The sequence below is a fragment of the Columba livia genome, chromosome 2, assembly GCF_036013475.1.
Source record: "Columba livia isolate bColLiv1 breed racing homer chromosome 2, bColLiv1.pat.W.v2, whole genome shotgun sequence".
NCBI lineage: Eukaryota > Metazoa > Chordata > Aves > Columbiformes > Columbidae > Columba > Columba livia.
In genome coordinates this window covers 45,768,463-45,796,339 of record NC_088603.1, presented here as the reverse complement: position 1 = coordinate 45,796,339, position 27,877 = coordinate 45,768,463, and the positions used below count along the sequence as shown (strand labels likewise).

Sequence of the window (27,877 nt, the reverse complement as noted above, 5' to 3'; positions counted from 1 at the left end):
ACGGAAAAATCTTTTTCACTTGCTGCATATGGGTGATATCCTCGTGAAGTGTCTTGGTGCACTTCAAGCTACACATGACAAAGAATGTAATCTAGAAAATGTTTTCTGGTATGCAAAAGCTAAGCCACAGAGCAGCCTGATTATGGACACTATTTTGTGTGAGGAAAGCTTTGAAACAAAACTCTGCAGGTAGGATTTTTGGTGTTCAGACAGGTGACTCTTGGCAGTCCAAGGTTATGTATCGACGCGTGTCAGATTGTATGTGGAGTTGTTAGTGTTCAAACCTATTGTGATCAGAAGGAGGGAGAGCAAACTTGGCAGATATTGTTAGAGCAGAATTGTTTATGTATGATACAGCCTAGATAGGTTTGGCTTTCTGGATGTTGCCTGAAGAATCACTGTCAATGTTAGATTAAACAAGAGCAGTTACAAAATGCCATCTACTATTTTGGGGATACTTTACGTGCTTTTTGGACAGTACAAACAAGCTCTGGTCCGTCACCAACTTTCTTACCAACTCCTCTAGGCAGTTCAGAGGTTGCTGGTGCAATTAATAAGCATGTAGGAAGGCTGAGTGCTGAACTGGATTCTGCAAGAACTTGACCTTAGGGCTGAAGCATGGAAAATGCTGCTGTTCATTACTGATAGACAACAAGCAGGCCTGTATGAATGGAGTTTCTAAGGCTGGCAAGTGCTGTTCACTTCTGCTGTCACATAAGGTTGATAGATCCCTTGAGGATTGCTACATGTGAACCAGCTGAGGATAACTTGCTAGTGGTGCTCTACAGAAACATCAGGAGCATATTTGGGCACCTGAGGACTTCAGCAAAACCGCTGAAGACTGTTGCGAAGTCTGACCAGCAGTTGGCAACTTGCAAACTGGTGACCAGTAGTTAGCTTAGTGTGACTGTGGCACACTACTGATGCTCAAGAACAGTAGTGGTGTTGAATTGCATGTCTGTCTTGTTGCTGGAAGCAGTTGGCATGCTGGCTCTGCAGACAGTTGGTCAACTGCTTCAGTCCTTTAGAGCCTTAATTTCTAAAAGACTGTTTTAATTATATGTCTTTTATCTGGTTTTGTTACATCTTAAAACCAGGCAAAATAGCTGTGCTTGAAATCACAGAAGCAACAATGGTTATGCATTGGTTTTGCAGCATTGGTTTGAAAATCTACATTCATTCTTTGTGCCCTATGTGTATACATATATGTATATAGTGCCTGTTTTGTCAGCCTGTACTTGATATATGTCACAGACAAATGCATACATCCTTTGAGCAGCTATCTGTAGTGCATGTTTTTCCCCCACAAAAAGTAGTTGTATGCTAGACCTTAATGGTAGGTAATTGCTACATATAGATGGGACAGGACTTCTTTTTAACTTTCTGTTGCTGTGGACATTTTATGTGATGTAACATGGTGATGGATGTAGACAGGGAGTATATGGTACTTGGTATTGTGATGTTTGTCAGTGAAACTTTGTCCTGATAACAAGGTCAGGCTCTAGCAGAATCAGTTTTAAGCTTGGGCGAACTGGGCAGATGTGTATGGGAACAAACTCTTAAGCTTGGCAAAAATGACGGCCACAAAGCACACAGGAGACCTGCTGGCCATGTCCCTGTGCTCACCCTCTGCAGAACAGCCTCTTCAAGCACCATCTTTGCGGAGGCACCATCTTTGCGGAGCAACTCTCTGGTTATTGTTCTGCTTCCCACATACTCAGCTGCTATGTAACCACCACCTTCTCTCTTCTGCTGCTGCTGGGAAGATGAGCACTGCCACATAAGTGTGGTTTAACTGTGTTTTGGTTTGGTTTGGTTTTTTCCTCATGTCAATAACGAGGACAAAATAAGGTTTTTAGCTACGTTTTTGTGAGTGACAGATTTCAGTTCTCCATATGCTTCTGAGACTGTCAGCTCTGTTTATTACAACCCTGCCAAAACTTACCTGTTTTTCATAAATTTAGTGAACGGACAGGCAGCTTATGCAACTGAAGGCATCTTTTCTAGTAGATTTGTGCAGTGCAGAAAAAGTCAATGCGGATAATATACTGTGCTTCTGAGCTGGAGACCTAAGCTCCCTCCTGGAAGTAGACTTTCCTCAATACCCAGTGTTTTGTGTACACAAAAATATGTAAAAAACAAAGTTTGAGGAGCTAGAAAACTTTAAATTTGTAGACTTTCCAGTTTTGATAGCTTTATGTGAGTAATACTAAAAGAAAAGACTTTCTAAACCAAAAATCTATGAATTTGATTTTGTAAAGCTTTTATACTGGTTTAATTTCGTTATTATCAGCTTAAATGTGTGTAACTTGTGAGTAGCTTTTTTTTCTAACCTTAAATCTGCAGCTTTAAAAAGAAAAGGCAGTTCATGGCTTCTGAGCTTTATTTAACTGATTTCAGTGCATGCTTGTAAAACTTCACTTAAAGTCTCCTAATTCCATGCATTACCATACAAACAGACCTAAGATCTGGCCTTATATAACCTCAAAAGGTTTTTTTATAGTCTTCTAGGTGTGTGAGAAATTGGACATGATCTCATTTATGACTTGAAACTTATTATTTCCAGCAGAATTTCCCTGCAGCCATGGAGTCTTTGCAGATGTAGGAGCTTGCTTTCATGCAGCTCATGGCTGCTGTAGGCCCTCTGTTTATGGAAGGTAATTTTCTAGGCAGCAAACATTAACTTTGTCTCAAATTCTTTTCCCTGCAGGAAGCTGCACAAGCCTTGATTTATGCTGGGATGGCAGGGTCCAACTTGGAAAATATTCAAGAAAAAATAAATGAGTACTTGGAGAGAGTTCAAGCTCTCCATTCAGCAGGTGGGTAAGGAGCTTTCTAATTAAACCTCTGCCTAAATTAATTGAGTGGAAAGCTTTTCGGTGCTGTGAAATATGTATCAATGATGTTTGCTCTGTTTTTCATTAATCTAATTTTCTTGTACTTTGTGAAGGACTACAAATTCAATGAGTACATCAGTGTTTTGAATTCTGAAATACATCAGAAATGAAGCAGAGAGTTACTTCCTAAGGACTTGGGTATTTTTATTCTATCCTTTTAAGTATTCTTAGGAACCATATCTGCAGAGCAAACCTGAAAAATTAATTAAATATAACAATAAAAATTGATCAGGAACAAATCAAAACTTATATCTAAGCCTCAGCTGCAAAATGGATTTGAAGCAAGTGGTTTCTGGTATTAATGTAGAATTACTAACTTTGAAAGGGCAAAGAGTTCTCATAAGGGTTTTCTTGTATAATCCAGTTTATGTTTGTGCTTTGACCAAAATCTCAGATTTTTGCACTCCTGCAATTGTCAGTTAGAATCATAGAATCACTTGGCCAGAAAGGGACCTTGGGAGGTCTATAGACCCATCTCCTACTCAAAGCAGGGTAAACATTCATTTTTGGGTGAGGTTGCTCAGGTGCAATTGGGTCCTGAAAATGCCTAAGGACAGAAATTTCTTGGGGCCTCTGGTGCAGTTGTCTTTCTAGTGTTTGTTTTTATGGTTGGTTGTTTTTGTTTGGTTGGTTTTGTTTATTTGTTTTAAATATACCTAGTTGGATTCTCTCCTGTTTGAATTCATGGCCACATGACTCTCATCCACTCTTTTTTGCACTGCAGTGAAGAGGCTGAATCCATTTTCTTGATAACCTTGCAGTTACTGGCACGTTGCTATTAGATCCGCTATTAGGTCCCCCAAAAGCCATCTCTCCTGACTCGACAAGCCCTGCTCCTTCCGCTTCTTATCAAAAGGTCAAGTCCTCCAGCCCCAACTATTGCTAGGAACCCAAGATCAGATGTGGTATTCCACATACAGTCTACTGAGTGCTGAGTAGGGGATGGTTATTGCTTCCCCCATCTCCTGGCTGTGCTCCTGCTGACACAGCCCAGGGTCCTGTTAGCCTTCATCACTGGCTTGAGCTGACTTAGATGTCCTCCAGGACCCCAGGCTCTTCTCTGCAGAGCTGTACCTTGCAGAGTTTCATTCTGTCCTAGGCACAGGGATTTGTCCTGGTTGAATTTTCTGAGGTTCCGTCAGCTCATTACTTTAGCTTCTTTATGTCCCTTTGAATAGCATCTGTGTCCTTGAGTGCAATGGTTTGGTGGTGTCTGCAGCCTTGATGAAGGTGCACTCCATCTTCTCCTTCAGGTCGTTAATAAGGGTATTAAATGAGGTAGACACCTAAGGAACTTGTATGTTGCAACAGGTTATGTGTTTTCAGATATGACGCAGTATTTTACATAATTAAACTGCCTTGTTCTTAGTGTAGTATGAAAGAGATTTTGTTTATGTTATTTTACAGGCTGCTCAGGGAAGTGATTGAGTCACCATTCCTGGAAGTGTTTAAAAGAAGCATACATGAGGTTCTTAGGGAAATGGTTTAGTGCTAGAGCTATGTTATGGTTGATGACCTAACCCAAAGATCTGGAGGGTCTTTTCCAACCAAAATGCTTCTGTGATTCTATTCTAAATATCCTGAGAGTGCATCTCTGCTTCAGGGGGTGGGAGAGTTTTCTTGTCCTTGCAAAGGTGTTTTTTAGGAAAGTTTAGAAAGATTTGCTTTCCAATCAAAAAATAGATATTACCTATCTGATTAGAACCACTAGTGTTTCAGTATCATGTTAAAAATGTTTTTATGTATGCCACTGTGGAAAGCTAAATACTTTCTTTTTCATTTAGTTCAGTCACAGAAAACAGACCCTCTGAAGTCAAAACAACAGTTGGATTTGGAGCGTGCTCACTTCCTAGTTACGCAGGCTTTTGATGAAGATGATAAAGGCAACGCAGAAGAAGCTGTAGAGTTGTACACAGAAGCGGTGGAACTCTGTTTGAAAACAGTATGTTAAGCTACAGGTTAACTTGGTAGAATTACGTGATGGTAAGAAATTCTTCCACTTACGCAAGTGACTGACCCTTAAAGGCTGGCTAAAAATGGAGTACCTGTATTTCTAAAAACTATTATTTTAATTTTTTTTTCCATTGTTGTTTTTTTTGGGGTGGGGGGTATTAGTGTTTCTTCCAGTCTTTGTTATGGTGCTGTTCAACACTGTAAATTTATGGGGACTTGCGATTTATGCTTTTCCTGAGCTGGATTATACTAAAAACTAGAAATATTCTGGAACTTTTTTCATGTTAATTTTTGCCCTGGAGCAAATGTAACACTAAAACAGAAATTAAAGCCAGTTAAAACTGAAGATGACTTGCTGCTGTGTCAGCTATATTACTTTCTGACTACATTAAAGGAAAATTTTGCGTGTAACACTTTCTGAAAACATAATAGTGTACTGATGCCGAAACTAGTAAAAATGCTGCTTTATTACTCAGTGCTCAACATTAAAGCTGTTACAAGTGAATTAAATTCACACAGGAATTGATGGTAAGGATGAATTGGCCATTATGTAAATGATGGAGAATATAATTACAGGTACTGCTTTTTTCCCTTAAGTCCAGTTGACTTAACTAATTCATTACAGGAAGAGCTCACCATCATAATGTAACTCCACCAAGCCTGGTTTTCTTTTTCTCTTCTCTTCCTTTTTTAGAATGTAAACAGATGTGGGTTGTTGGGAGGGGAGTGTTACTTTTATGACTTGCTGGAGTAAAATCTTTTTTCTGAATTCTGTAAACTGGTTTCATGTAGGCTATAAAAACCGTGGTAATACAGTGCAACCAGACCAAGAGTTAGGAGAACTGCTCCAGTTTTTCCGCTTGAGCTGTGGGAGCAGAACATCTTCAGCCTATTACATAAATCTTACTGCAGCAACGTGCTGTTTTTCCTCTGTGATGTTCCTCCTCCTGTTCTGTCAGTGTATGCAAATATTACTTACCTATATTTAAGTTAGCCTGAAATTATCTCATATAAATAACTGCTTTTATCAGGTATTTCATTAGGTACAGATGCTGCTGAAGTTTCTTTTAATCTTGACCCGTATATTATTTCGTTGAGATGACTGTAGGCTTTGTCCCTTGGGGTGATCAAAAAGTACCTTCTTTTTCCCATGATGAAAGAAGATTGAAGAAACTCTTCTGTCTTGAAGCTTTTCTTCTGTCTTTCTTCTCAGTATATTCAGGTGGAGAGATTTGTTTCTTCTTTACCCCTGAAGTACTCGGAGAACAGCCGTTCCTCCTCTTCTGTGGCTGGCTCCTAGATGAGTGTGCTGATGTTCCATCTCCAGTGCTTACCTTCATACATCTTTCAAAGTCTTTTCTAACTGGAAACGCCAGACTGTAATTTATTTGCAAATGAAAATAGTTGCTTATAGAGCGTGTTCCTACTTTTGTTTCTTGGGGTGAAAGTGGCTTGCTTTTTTTTTTTAATCAGTTGACCTAGCTGACCTCAGAGAATCAATCGGTCAAGGTACAAAGCTAGAACCTGAAACGTGCTTGTGTGTATTGCAGAAGAAGCCACACCTCATGTTCTTCCCCTTGCAGATTGTTTAGCTGCAGTAGCCAGGCTTCATCTGTACTGAGAACCAAAGTGTAAACTGTCATAGCTGACCTCCCAACTGGGAATGGAAGTTGTCACTCTTGATCTCGGTTTTGGTGCCCTGTCATAGATTATTTTATGCCTTAGATGTGCAAGAACAAGACTTTAAACTTGCAAGATATCTTCTTGGTTTGTATTTTATGAAAGTAATTTTTTTTCCTAAGTTATCATGATTATTTTTTATTCATTTGAGGAAAAGAATTGGAACACATCTGTTGCAGTTTATTGCAGGCCAACAATAAAGTGTGGCAGATGCTCTATATTGACCCCCCCCACCACCACTAAGGAAAGGTTGAAGCTCCAACTCGGAGATGGCAACAGAATCAGGACAACATCTAAGCTCAGTAGTATATGTAACATTTGCTTTTTTGTCTTTTTCTGCCTGTTGTGGTTTAATATGGTTAATTCCTCTGGCTTTTTTTTTTGTGTATACAGTTTTTCACATGCTGAAGAATTTTAAATATGACATTTGTTCCAGGAACATTAACTAGAACAGGAATATGATATTTGCTTACTAAGTATGGTGTTTTTATGCTAAGATTTAAAAAAAAAAAAATGCTCATTTCAAACAAGAATTGGAAAAAATAGCTAGTTACTGTTCCTTGTAATGTGTAAGTGTGGAATTTGACAAAATGAGATTATAAAACCTCTGGGTTTTTTGCATGCGTATCTCTTTCTTTTATTTTGCACTTCAGGCTACTGAAACTTCAGAAGCAGGTCTCCAGTCAAAACTGAAACAACTGGCTCGGCAAGCACTGGATAGGTGAGTATTGCCAGTGTTAATAAACATACTTGCTGTCAGGTCTAAGTGTGCTCTTTTAGTTGGATTTTCAGTCTAGCTGTTCTGTACTGCAGAACATGGATTCTGGGTAGACCTTGCTCCTCTAGAGTTCTCCTGGCAGATAGCTGCTACCACTGAATATAGCAGCTGTTGTGCCAACCCTCTTTGAATTTTGGGACATGCAGAACTAGGAAAGGACTCTGTATTCTTAGTACTGATGCATTACTTCAGTCTTCAGAGATATAGATCAGAGTACTACAGTGTTTGGCTTCTATAGAAAGGCTGAATTCAGGCCAGCACTATGTCAGGATGTCAGCATCCCTTCATAAGGAAGACAGGTTGGAAACCAAGAAATATTTGTCTTGATGGTAGCAATCTAATTCTATGGGTAGATCTAGTGGAATGGAGTCTATACCTGAAACAAGTTACATGAGTGTAAGTTCAGTTTCTTCACGGAAAGGATCATCAAGCACTGGAACAGGCTGCCCAGGGAACTGATTGAGTCACCATCCATGGAGGTGTTTATTATAAAATACCTGAAGACATGGCACTTAGTGGTTTAGTGGTTGACTTCACAGTGTGAGGTTTATGGTTGGACTTGATCTTAAAGGTGTTTTCCAGCCTAAAGGATTATACGACTATGTTGAGCTAAGTTTCAGTGTAAGCTGGTTTTTAGCACTTCTCAGTCTGTGTTCAAAAAACCCCTGTATTTTGCATATGTGTGAGCATTCAGCAGCTTAATGCAGCAACAAAAGAGAAGGTTTCTGAATACACAGCCTTCAAGCAGTTGAAATGATGGGTTGTGAGAATGCTAGTGGGTTTTTACTGTTATTGTAGCTGGTAGACAAATTAAATCCCGAAGGTATGAGAGGATGCAAATCAGTCTTCTCTCTGTGTTTCAGTGATATTGTTCTGAGGTTCCAGATAATGAGCACTTACACAAATTCTCCTATTAGCATAATTTATATGCAACAACAATCTAATGAGTTCTGCCAAAAGTAGCTTGTACATGAATTGCAAATGCTGTATTTTAGTTGGTTCTTGAACAGGAAAATAAAGAAATTCTGGCATCAGAAATTTATTTTTCATAGGAAGAGTATTGGCCAATGTTGGTTCCTTCCATTTCACATATGTGGGAGCATTTACCAAGCAAATAAATAATAGCTATATTTTTTATCATTGTCGTAAACAAAATGCATTTTTATTTGCTTTAGAGCAGAGGCACTGAAGGAATCTGTGTCAAAATCATCTCAGAAGGAGAAGTCAACTGCAGCTAAACCAAATCAGCCAGTCAGAACGTTCTTTCCGTTGGGACCCGATTTTTCTTTAAATGATAAACCACAGACAATCAGAGCAGTACAAGCGAGTGAACCTCAAGGTCAGAGATACACTGCAGAGGAGATTGAAGTACTCAGGTAAGTTGAAGACTAGTTTTTTCCCAAAATTTTATCATTTGTGCTCACATCCTTTGTGCATCTGATGCAGTAGATTGAAACAGCTGCAGCATGAGGTATATAAACAGAGGGCTGGAAAACCGTCTTACAAACCCTATTGCTGGTATTACCTACGCATTAACAAATTTCTGCATTCTCTATGGTAATATAATTAGTGGCTTTTATTCACAGAATATATTTTCTAGAATATATTTAGAAGACAATATCTTGTAAATGACTGCCAGGATTGTTTTTCATAGCCTTATTTTTTGTTTTAACCTACCACCTGAATGAGTTCATGAAAGATCTGAGATCCCAAGGTGCAAAGATGTTTTTACAGGTTATACAACTACTACTTCACTGTAAACTGAGGAAGCATAATATGTTGTAGAGTGGTGACTTCTGTTACATGCAGTTCCTTTTGCTTTGCTCTTTATTATAGGTGGAATAAGCTAAAAGTAATAAAAAAATCCGTAAAACCTTTGATCAAATTCATGAATTTTGAAAACTTTCAAATATGTCTTTAAAAAAAAAAAAGCATTGTCTGATACGTATTTCAACCTTCCTCTTCCTCCCCATAAAATAAAAAAAATATTGTGACAGAGCTGATGCCCAGCACTGTCCAGGGTTTGATCATAAAGCCAACAAGCAGACTAAATGTTTTAGGGGATTTAAATGGACTAAGCTCCTGAAGGTAGAAATCTTGTGTTTGTGTTTGAAGAGTTGCAGAGCATTAAGAATTGCTTTATTAAAATGTCTTTTTTTTTTCCTCTTGTAGTGCTTGTGCAGTAAATGTTTCTGGTTTTCTGGATGGTTTGGGGGTTTTTTCTTCTTTGTTTTTTTTGTTGTTTGGGTCTTTTTAAGTCTTGCAAGAGAACCTCCAAGTTGTTTCACATCTTTAATCATAATTTTATTTGAAGTACCTCACATAGCTTTTACAGTAAACTCCTTGTTTGAAACTTAAATTACGTTCACATTTAAATATGATTCTTGTTTTTAAAAAAACGTTCTGTGCATTTTAGTCAAAAATTTACTGATAAACATTCATTATTTTTTTTATTGTTGTTTGACAAAGCATTCCAAAATGCTCCTCCAGTTAGATGAAATCTAAGTGTTGTTAAGTTAAGTGCTGTCAACTTATGCTAAGACTCTCTTAAATGAGAGGCTTAAGGGACTTGAGAAATTCTGTTTAGACAGATGTATTTTTAGATGTGACTTCTAGAATTATGAAGAGCTTTGTGGCTGATGATAATTTCTATTCTGGCATGGTGACTTGTCCAAAGGTACGTACCTGGAGGATTAGTGACTGAGCCATAATGTACTGCACACTTCAAACCCAAATAAATACAGTAGTTGTTTCATTTTCAACAGGTAGTAATTTTGTTTTCGGAAGCACCATGTATTGTGAAGTTTTAAAAACTAATTTTTTTGTTGCCTTCTTGAAATTAGTCTTTGAAAGATGGTATATAGGTTTGTAACTATATATACTTTTTTCTTATAACTTGCAGGAAGACTTCAAAAATTAATGGCATTGAATATGTACCTTTCATGAGTGTTGATCTGAGGGAACGTTTTGCCTTCCCTATGCCATTTTCGTAAGTGTGATTCAATTATTGAACTTGGCTTTAGTTCTTATTTCCAAAGCTTTCCCACATTTGGTATTTCTATGTTCTCTCTTTCAGGGTTTAAAATTGTTTAAGTAGGCTTTTAAGCATAATTCAGGCAGTGATCTTTAAATACTACCACTTTCTTTTTGTAGTCTGATCTTAAAACTGTTTAATGTAAACTGATCGGAGCTCTGCAGAGCTTTTGCAGTTGTGTATTCTGGCCTATAAGGGCAACATCATGTTTGGCTTTTTGGAGTATTGGGCTGGGCTGGCAACTTGAGTCCATTTCCTGCTTCTGCTGTACACTAACATGTGTAGCTCCCTCTGCCTTAGTTAACTGTAAAATGGAGGTGATAGCCATTTCCTCTTTAAAGGACCATTCAAGAGCAATAACAATATGTTAGGATTACATAGCCATAATAGACAAAGACACCTGGGGTTGGTTCGGGTTTTTATTTTTCAATTTTCCACTAAAGGCTTGTCTAATTGACAAGCCTCAATATTTTCAGAACTAAAGAAACTGTTTGTTATTAGTTCATCAAATTGAAATAAACTGAAGAATTGGAGTTTCTGTTAGTATAGATGGCTTTTTGGAATTCCTTTCTCCTGTTCAGTCCTGCATGAAGGAAGCTTTTGGATTTTATTTCATGTTTTTTTAATATTTTTAATATTTCTGCTTTTTTTTACCTAAAAATCACAAACATAGCAGTAGTGTTCTTCGAAGTTGTTTTACAGCTCTGTATACAAAGCTGTGTAGTTGTTCTGCACATATTTTGTACCATATGTATATAAGATTGGACATACCATGAAAAGCTTTTCTAAACTCCTATTGATTTATTTCTACCTTTTTCTCTCTTAAATCTAGTGATAAATGTGGGAAGTTACCATTATCCCCCAAACAGAAAGCAATGTTTGCCAAGTGGGTGCGACCAGATGACATAACAAATAACCCTACAATGATTTATACTGTATCAAGTTTCAGCATAAAGCAGGTAAATTGTTCTTAAAGAGAAATACGTGCTGCTAGCAGGGGATGTAAGAACTTGTTCAAAAAGCAATCCCCAAATGTGAGAGTCCTTTCCTTGGCTCTAATGAGATTGAATAAAGAATTAAATAGTATCACTTCAGATTCCATGCAGAATAAACAGGTGTGTTAGCAGCAAAAGTGAAAAACAGAATTTGAATTCCAGCTGAAAGTCATGTTTTCCAGAAATATTGGGAAGGTTAATAAGAAAAAAGGCAAGGTATACTCTGCAGCCAATTGTTCACTTAATTTACTGCATGGAAAAAATAATGGACAAGATTTTAAAATTTTTATTTGACAGGAAGCAGGGTGTCCCATTGAGAACAGTGAAAATGTCTCATTCAGTGTCAAGTTGCAGGTGGCCCAAGCTATTCTGAAATCCACAATAGATTGTGCTGTTGGGTATGGTTTGCATTACACAGCATGTTTTGGGGTAAAGGGAGTAAGTGCGAGAGAATGCTGAGATATCTGCACTTGCTGCTGATTGTCATTTGTAATTGTAACTCTGATTTGCTGTGTAGGGGCCTCACTTTGATCAAACATACATTTCCTGCCTTTTAGTTGTAACTTTGCTTCTCTTGGCTCAAAGACTTTGCCTTTTGAAAGGAATTACTAAGTGACAATTTTCCTTCCCTCCACACACCCTGTTTGTCTTTCAGTATCTGAGTTGTTAGTAAATGTCCTCACTGGTTTTCTTTTCTTTATAGACAATAGTGTCAGATTGTTCTTTTGTGGCATCACTAGCTATCAGTGCAGCATATGAAAGGAGATATAACAAAAAATTGATCACGAGGTAAGTAGCTGTTGTTTTCTAAGATCTCTTCAGACTAAATACTGTTAAGCTTTTGCAAAATGTTTGATGACAGTTGGACACATTAAAGACTAGCATTTATCCTGTCTCCCTGGGACTTGCGTGGCTTCAGCACTTGTGTGAAGGAAGCCAGCTTTGTATAGATATGAATACAGACATTGGAGTCTAACTTCAGATGTGTTTTGAGGAGTAATAGTTTGGAAGGTTTTGTTTTGTTTTTAATAGAAATTTTACTTTGAGTGCTTTATAGGTTTGTTCTTCTACCTTGCTGTGCTGACTGTTGTGCAACAGGTGGTCCATCTTGCATCTATGTCATTGTAAAATTGATGTTAACAACACTATCTCAGTTCTACTCAGTTCTACTCAGGCTGGCATCCAGTGATAAACTGGGCAGGGATTCGGCAGAATCTGCCGGGAGCCCATTGCCAGACCAGTGTGTGATCATTGTTCCTGGATTTTCTTGTTTTAATTTATACTCGTTAGAACTGAACTTACATTCTTCTCAAGACCAGGAAGTTCTGCAGTGTATTCTCCTTCTTCAAGTGTTTGACTTGTCATTCAGGCAAATACTGTATTTACACTACAGATGCGTAAACACTATTTGTTTAATGGTAAGATAAATTTGTTTGCCTTGCTTCTGCTGGAGAAACTATTAGGTTACTTATGTTCTTTTTTGTTGCTACAATAAGCAGAGACCTGCAGCAAGATCCTGAAAAATAAAACCTATTTTAACATCACTGTCATTTTTTCTAAATTTGAGTTTCTCTTTCATTAAAAATTCCATATTTATTTCAGTGTAAATTCCAGAAACAGGCTGTGTTTATCACAGAATGGTTAGGAGATCATCTAGTCCAACCTATAACCCCACTTTTATTGTTATCAGTGTATATGCAGCCAAGTAATTTAAGTCACAATTTCTTTTTTTTTTTGAACAGCATAATTTACCCTCAGAATAAGAAAGGAGAACCAGAATATAATCCATGTGGCAAATACATGGTGAAGCTTCATATCAATGGTGTACCTAGAAAGGTAAATGGTTTTGAAGAGACTTAATACTGTTACTGTTTAAGTCATATATTTTAAAGGCCTGATCTGCTTCACAGTGAAGCTATGCTTGCATAGCAAAAACTTGGGATATGTCTTGTTGGAAAGTGGTTTTTAATTGTTACACCTGTTGAGATTCATTTTGGTTGGGAAGTGTGTAATGGAATGTAGTTATTTCTTCTACAGAGATTCATGAAAATAGCCTTACATTAAATTCATTAAAAATCCTTACATTGCCTAAAATAATTATGAAAACCATACAAGAACAAAGTTATGCATCCTGTATTTATTAATAGGATGTGTCAAGTAATCCACTTTTCCACTCTGTCTTACAAAGAAAGCTGCAGAACGAAAACATAGAGAGGGGGGGCATCTGGGAAGAGTATAGGCATTGAATGACCATAGAGTAATAACTCAAATGACCACAGATGTTTAGTAAGTAGAGGAGATGCCTGAAGATATACAATAGAACTTTGTAAACTGGCAAACAACTTCATTTTCTTTGCATTGCAGTAAAGAAGGACATAAAATAATTTATTTCTTCGTATAATACTTAACTGTAGCACCGATTATTGGAGATTGTAGTGACTGATGAATGTTTATGGAGTTCAAAAGTTGAGTGGTCATATTAACAGGGCAGAGGAGTAAGGGGAAAGTCTTCAAAGGCTATTAATTGCTAAAATGCAACCTCTGGGTCAGGAAGTCCTTGAATTGCAAAGTTCCAGTATCCTTTGTGTGCTTGCCTTGCTCTTTTCAACACATCTCCTAATGGCTCCCTTTTCTTAGGATGAATGGCCATTTGCTCTTCTATGAAAAGGGTTATTCATTCCACAACAGATAAGATTTGACCAGAAAAAGTGCTGCGTTGGTGGCCTGTATCCGTAACAGGCTAATGCCAATGTGAAACTGAAACATCTGTTCTGGGAAACTGTTTCATATGGCTGCAAATACTGCAGTAACAATCTGTAATAATACCAAACATATTCTACCTAATTTAAATAAGAAAGGTTAATACTTTCACAGCCGCCGCTTTGTGTTGTTTTTCCTTTCCAGAGAGAAGAAATTTAAATCTGGAACTAGATACTATGAAAGTAATTTGACATAGTTTGAAGAAAATAGTTTGTTTCCTTATACATAAATAGCTGTTTATTTTTCTGCTGGCTACCAAGCATAGTCCATGCTGTTTCCTAATTAGGTGAGGAAAATTGTTAGGCTTTTCTTTACTTTTTATGCTGGTAATTGCACTGAACTTTTCTGCAGCTACCTTTTCCAATAGATACTAGACACTTTACAAGAGTGTACTGCCATCATCCCCATTTTACATAGGGAAAAGTGAGGCGGGTGATTACCAGTCACCCAGTGGACCAGTGAAAGTAGGAGCTGGAAATAGAATTTTTTGTTCACTTGGGCAAACCACTGCAGGACTGGTAGAGATGTCCACGTGTGAGAATGATGGTCAGGTCTGGCTGTGTCTGAGAAGCTGTATAATAAGAGGTTTTATCTTTTAAATACTTTCGAAATACTTCATTAGCTTTCTGATGGTCCTTCATTTGTTTCTTTTATACAGGTCATCATAGATGACCAGTTACCTGTTGATCATAGTGGGGAACTTCTCTGCTCTTATTCTAACAATAAGAATGAATTATGGGTATCGTTAATAGAAAAGGCTTACATGAAGGTCATGGGAGGATACGATTTTCCTGGATCAAATTCTGTAAGTACTAGATTATTTCTAAGAGGCAAAAATTCCACTTAGATAATCTTGGGTCAAATAATTTTCCTTCTAGTGAAATCAAAGAGAATTGCTTGGAGAGACAAGTATTTGGTTTGCAGTTTTATTGGTTTTTTTTCTATTTCTTTCTTTCTCAAATATGCTTAGCTGTACCTGATGAGATTTATTCCATCAAAATGGAATGAGCAAGACATCTTGATGGGCAGAGTTACTGATAGTTCTCTGACTGCAGGATTGCCACCTATGGTTGGGAAGTATATAGGTTTTATATAGAGCATACATGAAAGTGTTGGGTAAAGTCATAAATTTTTTTGCCCACATCAATACTGCTGATTTTGGTTTCTAACTGTTGTTCAATAAATAGGGCAGTTCTCCCTCCTTAGGTAGAGGAGTCAGTTTGGAAAGGAGCAGGCTAGACATTTAGTACGTGTGTATTGATGGAGCAAGTACTTTGATCTGTGGAAGTTTATCAGATTGTTCCACTCATTTGCACCAGTATGTACTGGTTTCCTACACTGTGGTTACTAAAGGAACAGTCATCGCACAGCAGCTAGGCTGACATGCAAATTATTCTTTAAAAGAGGGAGGGTTTACTGAAATGATTAGCCCACACAATCTTCATTTGTTACTTAGGAAGCATTTCTGATTTTAATTTAAAATTCTTCAAAATTTTAACAGTATTTTTTAAAAATTTCATGATGCTGTTTGCATTCTGTTTCGTGTCTTGATAATCGCTTGTTTGGAGGGTAACCTAGTTAATCATCACCTTTTGAAAAATCATTATGGAGACAAACGTGGCTTTGTATAAGGGGTAAATGTAGCATACACTTTGACATATGTTATGTCAGTGTTGGGCTGCTTTGTTTTAGAGGACAGAAGCTGGTAAGAACAGCTGTGTGTTATTCCATGGTCATCCTCTAACTTGCTCTCTGGAAAACGAGCTTGATTTATGACATTTAATCTCCACCTTTCTTGCCCCCTCTGCTTTCAAGTGTGTTGTAGCTTCCTGCCTATAATCAGGGTTACTTACTGGCAGCGTTATACTTGTAATTGCTCAAGTTCCCACCCACCAGTGCTGGTTACTGACACTTCAAGCATTTATAGTCTCTGTTTTTGCTTTGAGGAGTACAAAGCAAAAGAGAAAGGAATAAGCAGTATTTCAAGGAGATGAAATAGGGAGAATAAAGCCTCTTTTTATGGAAATACATGTCAGTGTCAGCTTCCTCAAAAAGAATAAAAATCCCAAACCCTGAGCCTTAGAAGTGAAACTTAAATTATTTAAAATGCATATATAATAGCAAAGTTCCAAAGAGTGCTTCTGAGACTGCAACAAAAGTCTGTGAATCAACGAAATAGAATGATAGAATTGAGCACAGTTGATTGCTCTCTTAGACCTCCACATTGCTCTGAAATTCCACTTTGCTTCACCAGTTCACTTTCCAGCCTTTTTTTATTTTTTTGAGGGAGAGAGAGGCTGTTTGGAAACATTATCCTAAAATAATCAAATAAGTTTTTATGTGTTTGGGGTTTTTAATATGGTCTTAATCCTGAGCCTTTTATGTGTAGAGATATATTGTAACTTGTGTATACTTGATTTCTTTGGAGACACTTTTATAATTTGTGTGTAGACATTGTATGCTTATAGATGGATTATCTATTCTAATTTCTTTGGAATGCTTGTATTTCAGAATATTGATCTCCACGCACTGACTGGTTGGATACCTGAAAGAATTGCTATGCACTCTGACAATCAAGCTTTCAATAAGGATAGTACTTTCAGAATGCTTTATCAGAGGTAGTTTGTTTTTTCCTAAGAAATTAAAATGCTTGCTGCGTTACCACTGTAAAAGCAGTACAGTCACCACAGATCCTTCAATCGCATTTTGGTCCTATTACAAATTGTGCTTTATAAAACCTCCATGTGCTTTCTGGAAGAAGAAAGATTGAGGTATTGGTGGCTTTGATAGAACAGAAGAGTAAAATATTGTGGGATTTTGTTTTAAGTGATTTTTGTTTTTCACATTTGAGAAAAAAAGTAGCCCATTTCTTGGAGAAGAAAATAAAATGTAGAGTCAGATAAGAGCAGTGTGGAACCAATATACAAATTAAAAGTGTTTAAAAAGTAGAAGGAAATGTGTTCTTTGTTCCCACATAGTGCCTAAGACTTTGGAATTGATCTGCTGTCCTTAAGGGCAGATATAATACAGTATTTCTAGTTGTATCACAAGATCTTGCTTGTTATGCCCCATTAGTAAATCTCCTGGAGGAACAGCAGAAGTCTGTCAAAACTGCAATGCTAATCTGCAGACCTACCATAACAGTTCTGGTGAAAGATATAACTGTAATTTATAAATGTCAGCTAGTAACTACTTTGATTTCTTTCAAAATTGTTTTTTGCAACCAGTTTCTTGTGCATTTCAATGCAGTAGAAGGGGGATATTGTGTTGACTGCAAGATCTACATCCATGATAAAAGACTGTGACTCTTTCTACAGTGCTTTCTCTGTAGACTGGGAGCTCTCGGTTGTCAACAACTTCTCAGATATTCTGGCATTGCAATTTGAAAGTGTGACTGCGATTAGGGTGGGATGTAGCCAGTATAGCATCACTATTGTTCACCTGTGCTGGACTGAAAATATATCAGTCCCCAGTCCAGTGATCCCTTAAACTATCTAGGGATGCTGGGTATGTACTTGGATTTTAGAATGGGCTGAGAAACATGGTAGTGTGTCTTCACAATGATAATTGTTGCAAAATTGAGAATTGTAATTCAGAACAATTGCAGAACTCAGTTGTTGTGAATTGACAGTTCAGATCCTGTAAGGCCTATGCTTGGGGACACAAACCTTTAGTGTAAACACCTGCAAAAGTATAGAAGCATGAACTCCTCATTCTTTGGGTTTGGGGAAGCTCCTTCAGAATCCTGGGGGTGTGACAGTTATTAATTTGCTATATGCAGTGATTGGCTAAGTATTGATGAAACCACGGTTGTGTTCAGCTGAAGATCTGTGAAGAGTTTCTTTAATAAGCAACACAGATGGAACTGCAGGTTGATAAATCCTCATTTTTGTTTTATAATGAACATAATAATTTTTCATTTAAAGCCTATAATTAAATGCTGCAAGAAAATAGTTCCACTGTCTCAGCTTTTTCAGAAGTGATATCTGCTTACAAAAAAAAATGTATTCCAGTTTTTTAAAGCCAGGTCACACAAATGGACAGTGTAAAAACGTACAATTATTACAGTGTCTGATAAATGCTAGTTTGCAACTTGCAAAATTTTTGTTAAGCTGATTTTCACCTCTTTTTGGACAGATTTCACAAGGGAGATGTCCTTATCACAACAGCAACCGGGGTGATGTCTGAGGAGGAAGGAGAAAAATGGGGCTTAGTTCCAACTCATGCATATGCAGTCTTGGATATAAGAGAATATAAGGTATCAAGTGAAACTGAAGATGCTTTCAGATACATGTTTTGAAACCTGTCTGCGACGGGAAGCTACTGATTTTTTTTTTTTATCTAATGGCTTATATAGTTTATTTTGTCTTGAGTTCCATTGGGGAATTCCAGAAAGCTTAATGAGGCTGTAATTTCTTGAGCTATTGGTCCATATGCCATGTTAATGTAAATGTAACAATTATCTTGACAAGATGAATCCAGTGTTTGTATTTCTTTAGGGACTTCGATTTCTTCAGTTGAAAAATCCCTGGAGCCACTTACGTTGGAAAGGACGATACAGTGAAAATGACACGAGAAATTGGACCCCAGATTTACAAAAATACTTGAACTTTGATCCCAGAACAGCTCAGAAAATAGACAATGGTAATAAAGTTTTTAAAAGTCACTGTCTCTTTAGATAATACAGATCATTGTGGTATATCCTTGCAGGAAGGTGAAAAGAAATGCTTAAGCACAAGGAGAGGGAGAGTAAAACAAATACTAGAAAGTAAATAGCCCAAAACTTTAGGAAGTATTTGTGTATTTAAATATGTCATTTCAGGTTTTTCTGGGTTTTAAGTAATCTGGACTGTTAGTGTCTCAAATTCATTGACAAGAAATTACCTCTTTGTTTAAGTGCTGCCATCTCAGTATCTGGCATGGGGGAGTTCAGCGCGAAGGTAACGTTTTGACATTTTTTACCAGAAACCTAGGAAAGGGAAAAGCAGGTCAATTAATTAATGATGTCTCTTTCAGTACAACAGATTCCTTCATGCGTTCTGCTTAGTGCTTAGGAATGAAAAGCATCTTGACAGCTTCAGAAAGCCCCTGATGATAAGCACAGACTAACTTGGTTTTTGGGTTAAGTTTACATTTAGAACTTTGGGCGATGCAGACATTACCACTAAGTTTTACAGAAACGTTGGTTTATATTAACTATACCATTTGTCTGGAAATAGACTTTGGAAAAACAAGTAAAATCAGGTGTCTGGTAAGGAAACAATAACAGCACTTCCTTTTTAGGCATTTTCTGGATTGCCTGGGAGGACCTATGCCAGTACTACGACGTTATTTATTTGAGTTGGAACCCGAGTCTCTTTAAAGAATCTACGTGTATTCACAGGTTGGTCCAAGGGAGAAAACTTCTATGTCGATATCTGACTAAATGTTCTGATGTGGTGTTTCCTTCCTTCCTTACATTCTCCGTAGTTACAGCTGAAGAGGTTGGACTCCAACCATGCTCTCCTGAGCCTGACTTTACACTTTTAAATTCTCGGCCCAGGCTTTGTTTTTGATGACTTCTGTAACATCGTTGAAACTCCAGTGACTTCTGTGGTGTTGCTGTGGACCTAAGGTTGTGTAACCAGATTCTGACCTCAGTTCCACATCTCTCTGTCAGAGGAGAAATCAGATTTTTGTGCAGCCCATCTCTAAGCAGTGACCAGACAGCGTTTGAGTGACTTAGCTTTTCTTTGGAATTCATTTTCCTGAGCAGCTGCAAGTCACTTGTGCGGTGCATGTTGTCTTCATAGGGTGTGTTCACTGATGTCAGAGTAGTTTAACTGATTCAATTTTTCATGAGTCATAGTTATCATAAGTAATCTTCATTGACTGCTGATTTTTTTTCTTAACATGATACCTTTGCCCTACTTAGTATCTGTCTCATTTAGTCTTTTTGTCACATGGTTTGAGGATAAGTGTGTCTCACGTTTTCTGAAAGCAAGAGTTTCTCTATTTTTCCACTCCACTCTGGTACGCTGCTCGTTGCCACTGCTTCCACACTGTTGTCCGTATGTTAGCTTTGCACAAGCTCCTTCATCCATGGTACAACTGCTGAGTTTATCTGTCAAGGCTCCTTTAAGCTTTGTGTCCAAATTAAATCTAAAATACACTGTGGAGATGTGTACAATGTACAATACAATGTGAGGTAATGTGTATGCTAACCTCAAAGCTCATCTTAGTCTGGCTTTCCTTTTGTCATTAGTGATAGTCATGCCTCTGTGTAGGGAAATGCCTGGCACAGCGGTGACTGCCATAGAAAATGAAGTAATGATGGTGATAATGTGAAACTTGGTTGATAACTCAGCCTTCAACGCATGCTGTTCTGTTTTACAAGTGTAGGAGGGTCAGTGGGACTTATGAGTAACGTTATCCACTCCTGTTCCCAGTGTGCCGCACTTTGCATTTAGTCATCAGCACTTTTGGGGTTTTTTTTTATACCTTATTTTCTTTGCCTAGGCAGTTCATGAGGCAGCGGGCAGACTTTGCAATAGGGCACCTCACAGATTTTTTTAAATTTTTTTGACACTTCACACGTGCACTCTTCTAAACATAAACCAGATCAAATTTTAAGCTAAAAATTACCTCAATAAAAAACTGGAGAGAAAAAAAAACCTGGCAAGCTTTCAAAACTAACCATAGCTTATGTCTGGATTTCTGCAGTTAAAAAAGCATAGGTGTTTTTCACTTAATGTTGGTGTCTGCAACCATGACTATAATTGGGTAGCCAGGCTATTCGAATGGTTCAGCTTTTTCTGTGCTTTGTGTGGTTGTTTGTGTGTAGCATTTCTTATTATCACACTTGCATTGCAGCAAAGTAATTTATAAAACCAAGTTGTAAAATAATACTTCTGATATGATTGTGATGTGTAACCCCTGTCACAGATTCCAGTAGAAAATGAGCCTTCAGCAACTTTATTACTGATTGCTCTGTTCATATATGGGATTTGGAGCTAGTTTTCAAAGAACAATTCAGTGTCTTACTCATCTAATGAAGCGTCTGTATTACTTGTAGCACTTGGGATGCAAAGCAAGGTCCGGTGAAGGATGCCTACAGCCTGGCCAATAACCCTCAGTACAAGCTGGAGGTCCAGTGTCCTCAAGGTGGTGCTGCCGTCTGGGTTCTGCTCAGCAGACACATCACCGACAAGGTGCCGGCTTCTTCTTACGCTTTCTATGAGTTCTATAACATCTTCTGTAAATCTTTTTATATAGCTTTCTATGTTATTGGTACATTATTGCTTATATTTTCATGTTCAAGGATGTAGACCTACGTATAAAGTTTAAATACAGCAGGTACCCATAATCGTATATGAGATTGTTGAAATAGACCCAGAGTAAAAATTGAGTGAGGTGCTGATATTCTCCACCATAAAGGTAATGAAGCAACTCTGAACTGTTATAAGTGAAATTAGCGGCAGTTTGTTTACTTCAGGTATTTTTTTAAAGAATTGGATCTACCATCTTAGTAAATACAAATATCAGATCATACTGTGTGGTGATCAAAGGGGATGATGGAATATGTACTTGATTCCACTTAAGCATTAGTTATGTTCCACAAGAAGGTACAGCTCTACTTTGTTTGTGTTTTATATAGGATGACTTCGCACACAATCGGGAATTCATTACAATGGTTGTATACAAGACTGATGGCAAAAAAGTTTACTATCCAGGTTAGTGTACCTTAATTGTCAACAAGATGATGTTAGAAATAAATAACGAATTGCAAAGGATTTTTTGGAAAGGCACTGTTTGCTTTAAACTTAGATGCTGCACTCTAAGAGGTCAATCTTCTGAAGTAGTATAGTCATTTAGCCCTGTTTGGCCACCCTCAACAGTCTACACTGAAGGAATAAATCAAGCTGTACATGTTGGAAGCATGCTAAGAGGTCTACACCATCCTGCTGATGCTTATTTTGGCACAGCGTTTTCTTTATTGTTCTGTTATCTTACAGTGGCAGTAGTTAATGCTTAGAGTGAATGGATGTTGTCCTTCTGTTTATCTGATAGCATAATTATTTCCCACATTTGTGAAATTACTTAAAGGTTTACGGCTTCCGCTAAATTAAAATAATCAAGGTTAATTGTTCTGTGAACTTGTCTTAGTGAAGTACCTAAGCTCTTGAGATACAGCTGAACACTTCAACATATTTCAAAGTATCAAGTATGGAATGTTTAAGAAAAATATTCAGCTGTTCAAATTTTATCGAAGTATTACTCTTGATCATTATAGGTCAGATTCTACTCACCTGGAGAAGAAGGGCCTTGGCTTTTGGAGCTTTGTTGTAGCTGGGAAAAAAACATCTATGTTTTATTTCAAGACAGATAGCAGATCTAAAACACAGGTTGAGACACAGGAAGTAAAGGTAACGCCCAGGTTGGATGGATAGGGTAGATTAGGACTTTAAGGTAGAGCTAATAATATAATCTCTTTATTTATTCTTTACGTCAAGTTAGAAATCTCTATAAATTATTCCTTTGAAGAATTCAGTTCAGGTGCATCCTAAGACACGTAAGATGTGGCCTGTTGCTTTGACAGATAGGGCATCTCTTTAGAACCAGGGTTGCATTCAGGTAGCTGCTCCTGCAATACGTAATGTTAACAGAGAGTAGCTTTTAAAGCTGCTTTCAGCAATGAGTGAGATTTGTGGGGATTTTTCTATTGGAATGGCTGGTAAGGGATGCATTGTTCACGTCAGGTCTTGTTCAGTGAACTCTGCCGGCCAGTTCCCCTAGAATCCAGGCTGTCTTTCTGCAGAAAGCACCTGTTGAGACCTGACCAGATCATCATCTGTTTTCTGCAAGAGCTGATCTTGTTAAAGCATCTGATTCTCCTTACATGCTCCAAATCATGCTTCCAGTGTTTCTAGTACTTGCAGCAGTGCTTGTTTTACCTGTGTGTATCTTACCAAAAACATTTTTAAGTAGGCAAACCAAACACATTTGAATGGAGGAGGGAATTGTTTGGTGTTGCTTGAAAAAGACATTCTTCCAGCAACACCACTTGCAAGAGCTGGATGATTCATGTTTTGTCTCACTACCCAAACTCTTTTATAAACTTTAATCTCACGAGCTCAAACTCATTTAAAACCTTTTTTTCCGTGGAAATAGATTTGTCAAGCTGCAGTATTATTTTTACCATCTGTTAAAATAAGATCAGTACAAAGCAGGTTAATCCTTTGGCAGTGAGGCCAGGATTTGCTGTTCCTAAGCTTCTCATTGTTTTATATTAATCCTTTCCCCTCTCCCATGTTGCTTTGTGGAAGAAAATAAAAGGACCTGATCCTGGGCTTACTGAACTAATTGGCTAGACTTGTTCCTGCTTCACTGAAATTAAAAGAAGTCTGGAAAGAACCGATTAGAGGCCAAACAAGAAATTAAATTGTCTAATTTTAAAAGCAAATATTTGGGATGTTTATAATAAGTACTACAAGTGCATTGGTATCGGGATACTACTATATTTGTGTAATGATCACAAGGATTGGGGAGAGAGAGAGGGAAAGTGTATGTCAGTTAGTCAAAGCAATGAACATGTTTTAAAGTCTTGGTTACCCAGCGGCCGAAGATTTTGGCAGCTGGCATTCTGGAGCTGTCCAGCCAATGGAAAAAGAACAGACCCCTCAGAGATTAAGAGTGCTCAAGCACCCCTTATCTTTTTTTTAAAAAATTTCAACATAATCACACTTTGAATAGTGACATTGGTGGGAGATGGATACACAGTACTTACAAGTGATGGGATTTAAGCTGTACTTGCAAGTGCAGAATTTGTCTTGTTATGTGTGATGTACTTCCCTTGAAAATAACAGTTGCTCCTAAGATGATCTTTCCTTTTAATGAGCAGATCTTGAGGCTTTATTCTTTTGAGAGCTCTCAAGTCTGCTTGCAGTCTAACCATAGTACCAACAGTCTGACTTTCCTGGCAAAATTCACTGATATAAAATGGCTAAGAAGTTTAATGAGCTGGGTGACTTTCTGATCCAGAGAAAGTGTTCATCTTTTTCTTTTTCAGCTGATCCTCCTCCATATATTGATGGTATTCGGATCAACAGTCCTCATTATCTGACCAAGATAAAACTGACCTCTCCAGGGCCCCATACATTTACCTTAGTGGTGTCCCAGTATGAGAAACAAAACACTATCCATTACACCATCAGGGTATGTAATGCTGATTTCATAACAAATGTAAACAATTAAAGTGTCCTTTATTTGCAAGTTCGATGAACCTTTTTGAGTTTGATGAACAAGTGTACTTCTGGATTGATATTGTTATTTTGGAGACGGAGACTATGAATGATGGAGCAGAACCACTGGATGAAGAGCTTGATAATGTTCTCCATTGTAGGTAGGACAATATACTGTGTGTGGTTTTAGTAATGAAAGCACCTGAAAAATACTTTTATTTCCTAGAATGAAAAAATTAATATCTGTGTATAGGCAGAGATCAATGCTAGATGGGGTTTTTTTGTCACTGAAAAAAGTAAATGTAGATTGTTTTCATTTTACTTTTTTAGATAAAAAATAAGTAGAACTAAGTCTAGTTAGTCTCAGTACTCTTCTGGATTTTGAGTTTCGGATGAGGTTGACTGACTGATGAGTAATACAGGCATGTAGTTAACAAGTATCTAAAGATGATGTGTAGGCAATTCTGCTTTTTTGAATGTCGTGATTTCATATGAAAAGTGCAAAATGAATATGTGACCAGCTTCATCTTTTACAACACAGGTGTATTCATTGTGCAAGTTCACCTTTTCCAAGATTCCGACACCTTACACCATTTCCAAACGGGTAAAGAAATATTTTATTTTATGGGTCAGTGGATAATAATTATGGTTTGGCTTTTCCATATTTGAGATGTGCAAGATTTTGAAATATATTTTTGTTCTACTGCTCCAAAAATGCCAGCTTATGCCATCTTCTTAGTAATTAAACTAAACTAAAGCCTAATCACAGAATGGTTGGGGTTGGAAGGGACCTCTGGAGATCATCTAGTCCAACCCACCTGCTAACGCAGGTTCACCCAGAGCAGATCGCACAGGAATGGAGGAATGCTTTAAGAGGTCACAAACTCATTGAAGGTGACCGGCCTGTTTGAGGCAGAACAACTGTTTGTTTCCAAAAAAATGAAGTGGAAAACCGGTTAGTTATTTGATTATATTTGCCTAGTATTCCAATAAAAGGCACATTCTAGCTGTCCAAGGCCAGCTCTGTCTTCATGATTAAACACAAAAAATTAGTTGCCTCTGCTTGGTGCTCACTTGGTGCTTGCTCAGCAGTCATCGTGTTTAAAAACACGCAGGTACCGAATTCACAGTTTACCAGTAAAAGCAAGTTCTGTTAGATGTCTAATATTAAAGTTGAGTGGTGACCTCTGGAGCTCACCGAGACCTCAGGAAATTCCTGGAACTAAGTGCAGCGGAGGTGGAAAAGCCTCAGAAAGCTAATGGCACGCAGCAGCATCATGTTCCCAGGTAGTAATATGGCTGGGGGAGAAATCCCCCTGGCTGCCAAACTTGCCATTTTAGGGGTTTTTGAACACCAAGTAAAGAAATTAATTAAATCACATGAAAAAAAGAGCTTGCTCTTCACTGATTTGACAGAAGGGGGAGGGAAGTCACAGGAGAAATGGATCTCAGCTGTAAATTTGTGTGAATGCGTGGCATGTCTTACAAGTCTAACTTTTCAGTGGAATGACTAGCAGGAGGAACTTGCAAACAGATGGCCTGTTTCTCAAAGTCTGAGCAGCATTTTTCCTCTTGTATGTCTTTGTCCTTGTGGAATCTGTCCTTATGGATATCTTGTCCCTGTAACGCTGGTTCTTGGAGTGAATAGTGGTGAATGGATGGTGCTGAAGAAAGGAATTTTGAAAGGAAAGGCTAAAATACAAGTAGAGTTGTACTTCCTATACTGCTCATTTCTCATTCAACACAACAGAGGAGTGTCAGAGCCAAAAAAAAAAATAACCTGCATAGCCCAGTATTTGTGGGATAGACGGGGATATAGATCCTTTGCTAGATGCAGTTTATCATAGTCCGAAACAGGCACTCAGTAGTTATTTAATATAAGCTGATAAATACACTTTTATAAATGATCTAAGGCTTTGATTGAGGTGGGTGGAGGACTGCAGTGAAACTTTCTGAATACTTAACACAGTCTTTCATTGGCACTTTAAAAATTAGGACAGATTACTGAAGTCAGTGACCTCTAAAATCAGGGAAGCCTCTAGTCTCGTTTGTGTGTATGAATAAGCAATACAAATCCTCCGGATAAAAAGTATTTTCTGTACTTCTGACTTCTTCCAGGTTAATGGACAGTGGAAAGGTCTCAGTGCTGGCGGATGTGGAAATTTCAGAGACACCTACAAAAATAACCCCATTTATCAATTCCAGCTGGACAAGAACGGGCCATTACTAATTGAACTACGGGGGCCAAGGTTTGTAGAGAATAAGCGGGCACCAACACAGCAAGAGTATTACATGCTAAAGATAAAGCTTGGTCAGCTTCCTCCATGGGGAGGGTGGGAAGCCACCTGAAAATCCAGAAGACAAGGTGTGGGAGGTGGCTCGGATTGAGCACTATTTATCTTCCTTAACTTCACTATCAATAGTGATTTAAACCTGCACGTTTGCTACTGATGAAATCCTTGACCCACAAGGAAATCAGGAGCCTTCTTCCTCTTTAGTTTCAGGGTCTGAGCAGAGCTAGGCCTTGCACAGAAGGGAAGAATGTGCAAAGGACTTCTTTCTTCCTCTTGAAACTAATTACAATCACAATTCCTTTTGTTGTTGAGCAAATATGTAGGATCCTAAACCCTTACAGGCTCTCAAATAATGGTCTATGCAGTAGCTTCAGCTCTGAAAGTGCATTTACTCTGCCACTGGCAGGCCAGGAGAAGCCTTGGATGTCAGTGCCCTATGGAGCAGACCCACACAGGTCAAATTCCTTTGGCAAAATTCACGATTTATCTCAAAATACCAGTATACAGCGCTTCTAAATAGTAACATCTGACATGCAGTCAAGTGTGTGTCTTTTGCAAAGCTGTGCAGTGGGCCCCACAAAGTGGCAGCACTTCTTTATCCATCCTCCTCACTTGGAGGGAGCTCCTCTCATGAAATGAAGATGAGTGCAAAGGTGTGGTGGCTCTGCTGTTCCACTAATTGAGCAGGTTTTTTGTGTGCATTTTTTTCTGCGCTTGCAGATCATATTTGGGTAGTTTGACTGACAGGGGCAGTGGTGCCTGTCATGTCTGTTAACAGGTAGCAGGCAAACTATCCCACGTTATAGCGCAACATGAGAAATTCTGTTGAGATCACCAACATTGATTCCTCTGACAGCCGTCAGGTCACAGCCCAGGATCTGTGCCATGTGGCACTGGAATTTGTCACCGCAAGTTTTAACTACTTGAAATCTGCTTGACTGCAGAGGCAGACTTCTAGCAGGCATTTTCCTTATAGCCTAATTGTGAACCTGAAATGTGTTCCCTCTTCCTCCTAATTCTATGTTAATGTCATGGTAAGTTTGACTTAACGTTCTGTCCCAAATGTGACAAAAGTTCTAGATGTCTTCCAGTTATATTGTACAGCATCTTTGTGGTAAACTTGATGACCCAAATAACTAAAAATAACAGTCTGTCACGGCTCTTGCAGGCAATACAGCGTCGGTTTTGAACTCATCACAGTCTCGACAGTAGGAGATCCTGGTTCCTGTGGCTTTCAGAAGAAGAGCAGTGGCGACTACAGGTAAT

General features: G+C 38.1%; 1 protein-coding gene across 4 annotated transcripts in view; it reads left to right on the top strand.

Annotated features, from left to right (window-relative positions):
* CAPN7 (calpain 7) overlaps positions 1-27,877 on the top strand; it is a 34,243-nt gene that overhangs the window by 2,133 nt on the left and 4,233 nt on the right. The window contains exons 2-20 of one of the 4 annotated variants that reach the window (XM_005510687.3): positions 2,711-2,819; positions 4,682-4,839; positions 7,184-7,251; positions 8,484-8,684; positions 10,211-10,297; positions 11,175-11,301; positions 12,041-12,126; positions 13,080-13,173; positions 14,756-14,902; positions 16,609-16,715; positions 18,235-18,355; positions 18,597-18,741; positions 19,381-19,480; positions 21,152-21,287; positions 21,734-21,809; positions 24,146-24,291; positions 24,859-24,921; positions 26,436-26,566; positions 27,780-27,872. In XM_005510687.3, the coding sequence (XP_005510744.2) occupies positions 2,711-2,819; positions 4,682-4,839; positions 7,184-7,251; positions 8,484-8,684; positions 10,211-10,297; positions 11,175-11,301; positions 12,041-12,126; positions 13,080-13,173; positions 14,756-14,902; positions 16,609-16,715; positions 18,235-18,355; positions 18,597-18,741; positions 19,381-19,480; positions 21,152-21,287; positions 21,734-21,809; positions 24,146-24,291; positions 24,859-24,921; positions 26,436-26,566; positions 27,780-27,872 (2,195 nt within the window). Of the gene's footprint in view, positions 1-2,710; positions 2,820-4,681; positions 4,881-7,183; positions 7,252-8,483; positions 8,685-10,210; positions 10,298-11,174; positions 11,302-12,040; positions 12,127-13,079; positions 13,174-14,755; positions 14,903-16,608; positions 16,716-18,234; positions 18,356-18,596; positions 18,742-19,380; positions 19,481-21,151; positions 21,288-21,733; positions 21,810-24,145; positions 24,292-24,858; positions 24,922-26,435; positions 26,567-27,779; positions 27,873-27,877 lie in introns of all 4 variants that reach the window. The other 3 variants (XM_065051663.1, XM_065051662.1, XM_065051664.1) reach the window with 3 other exon arrangements.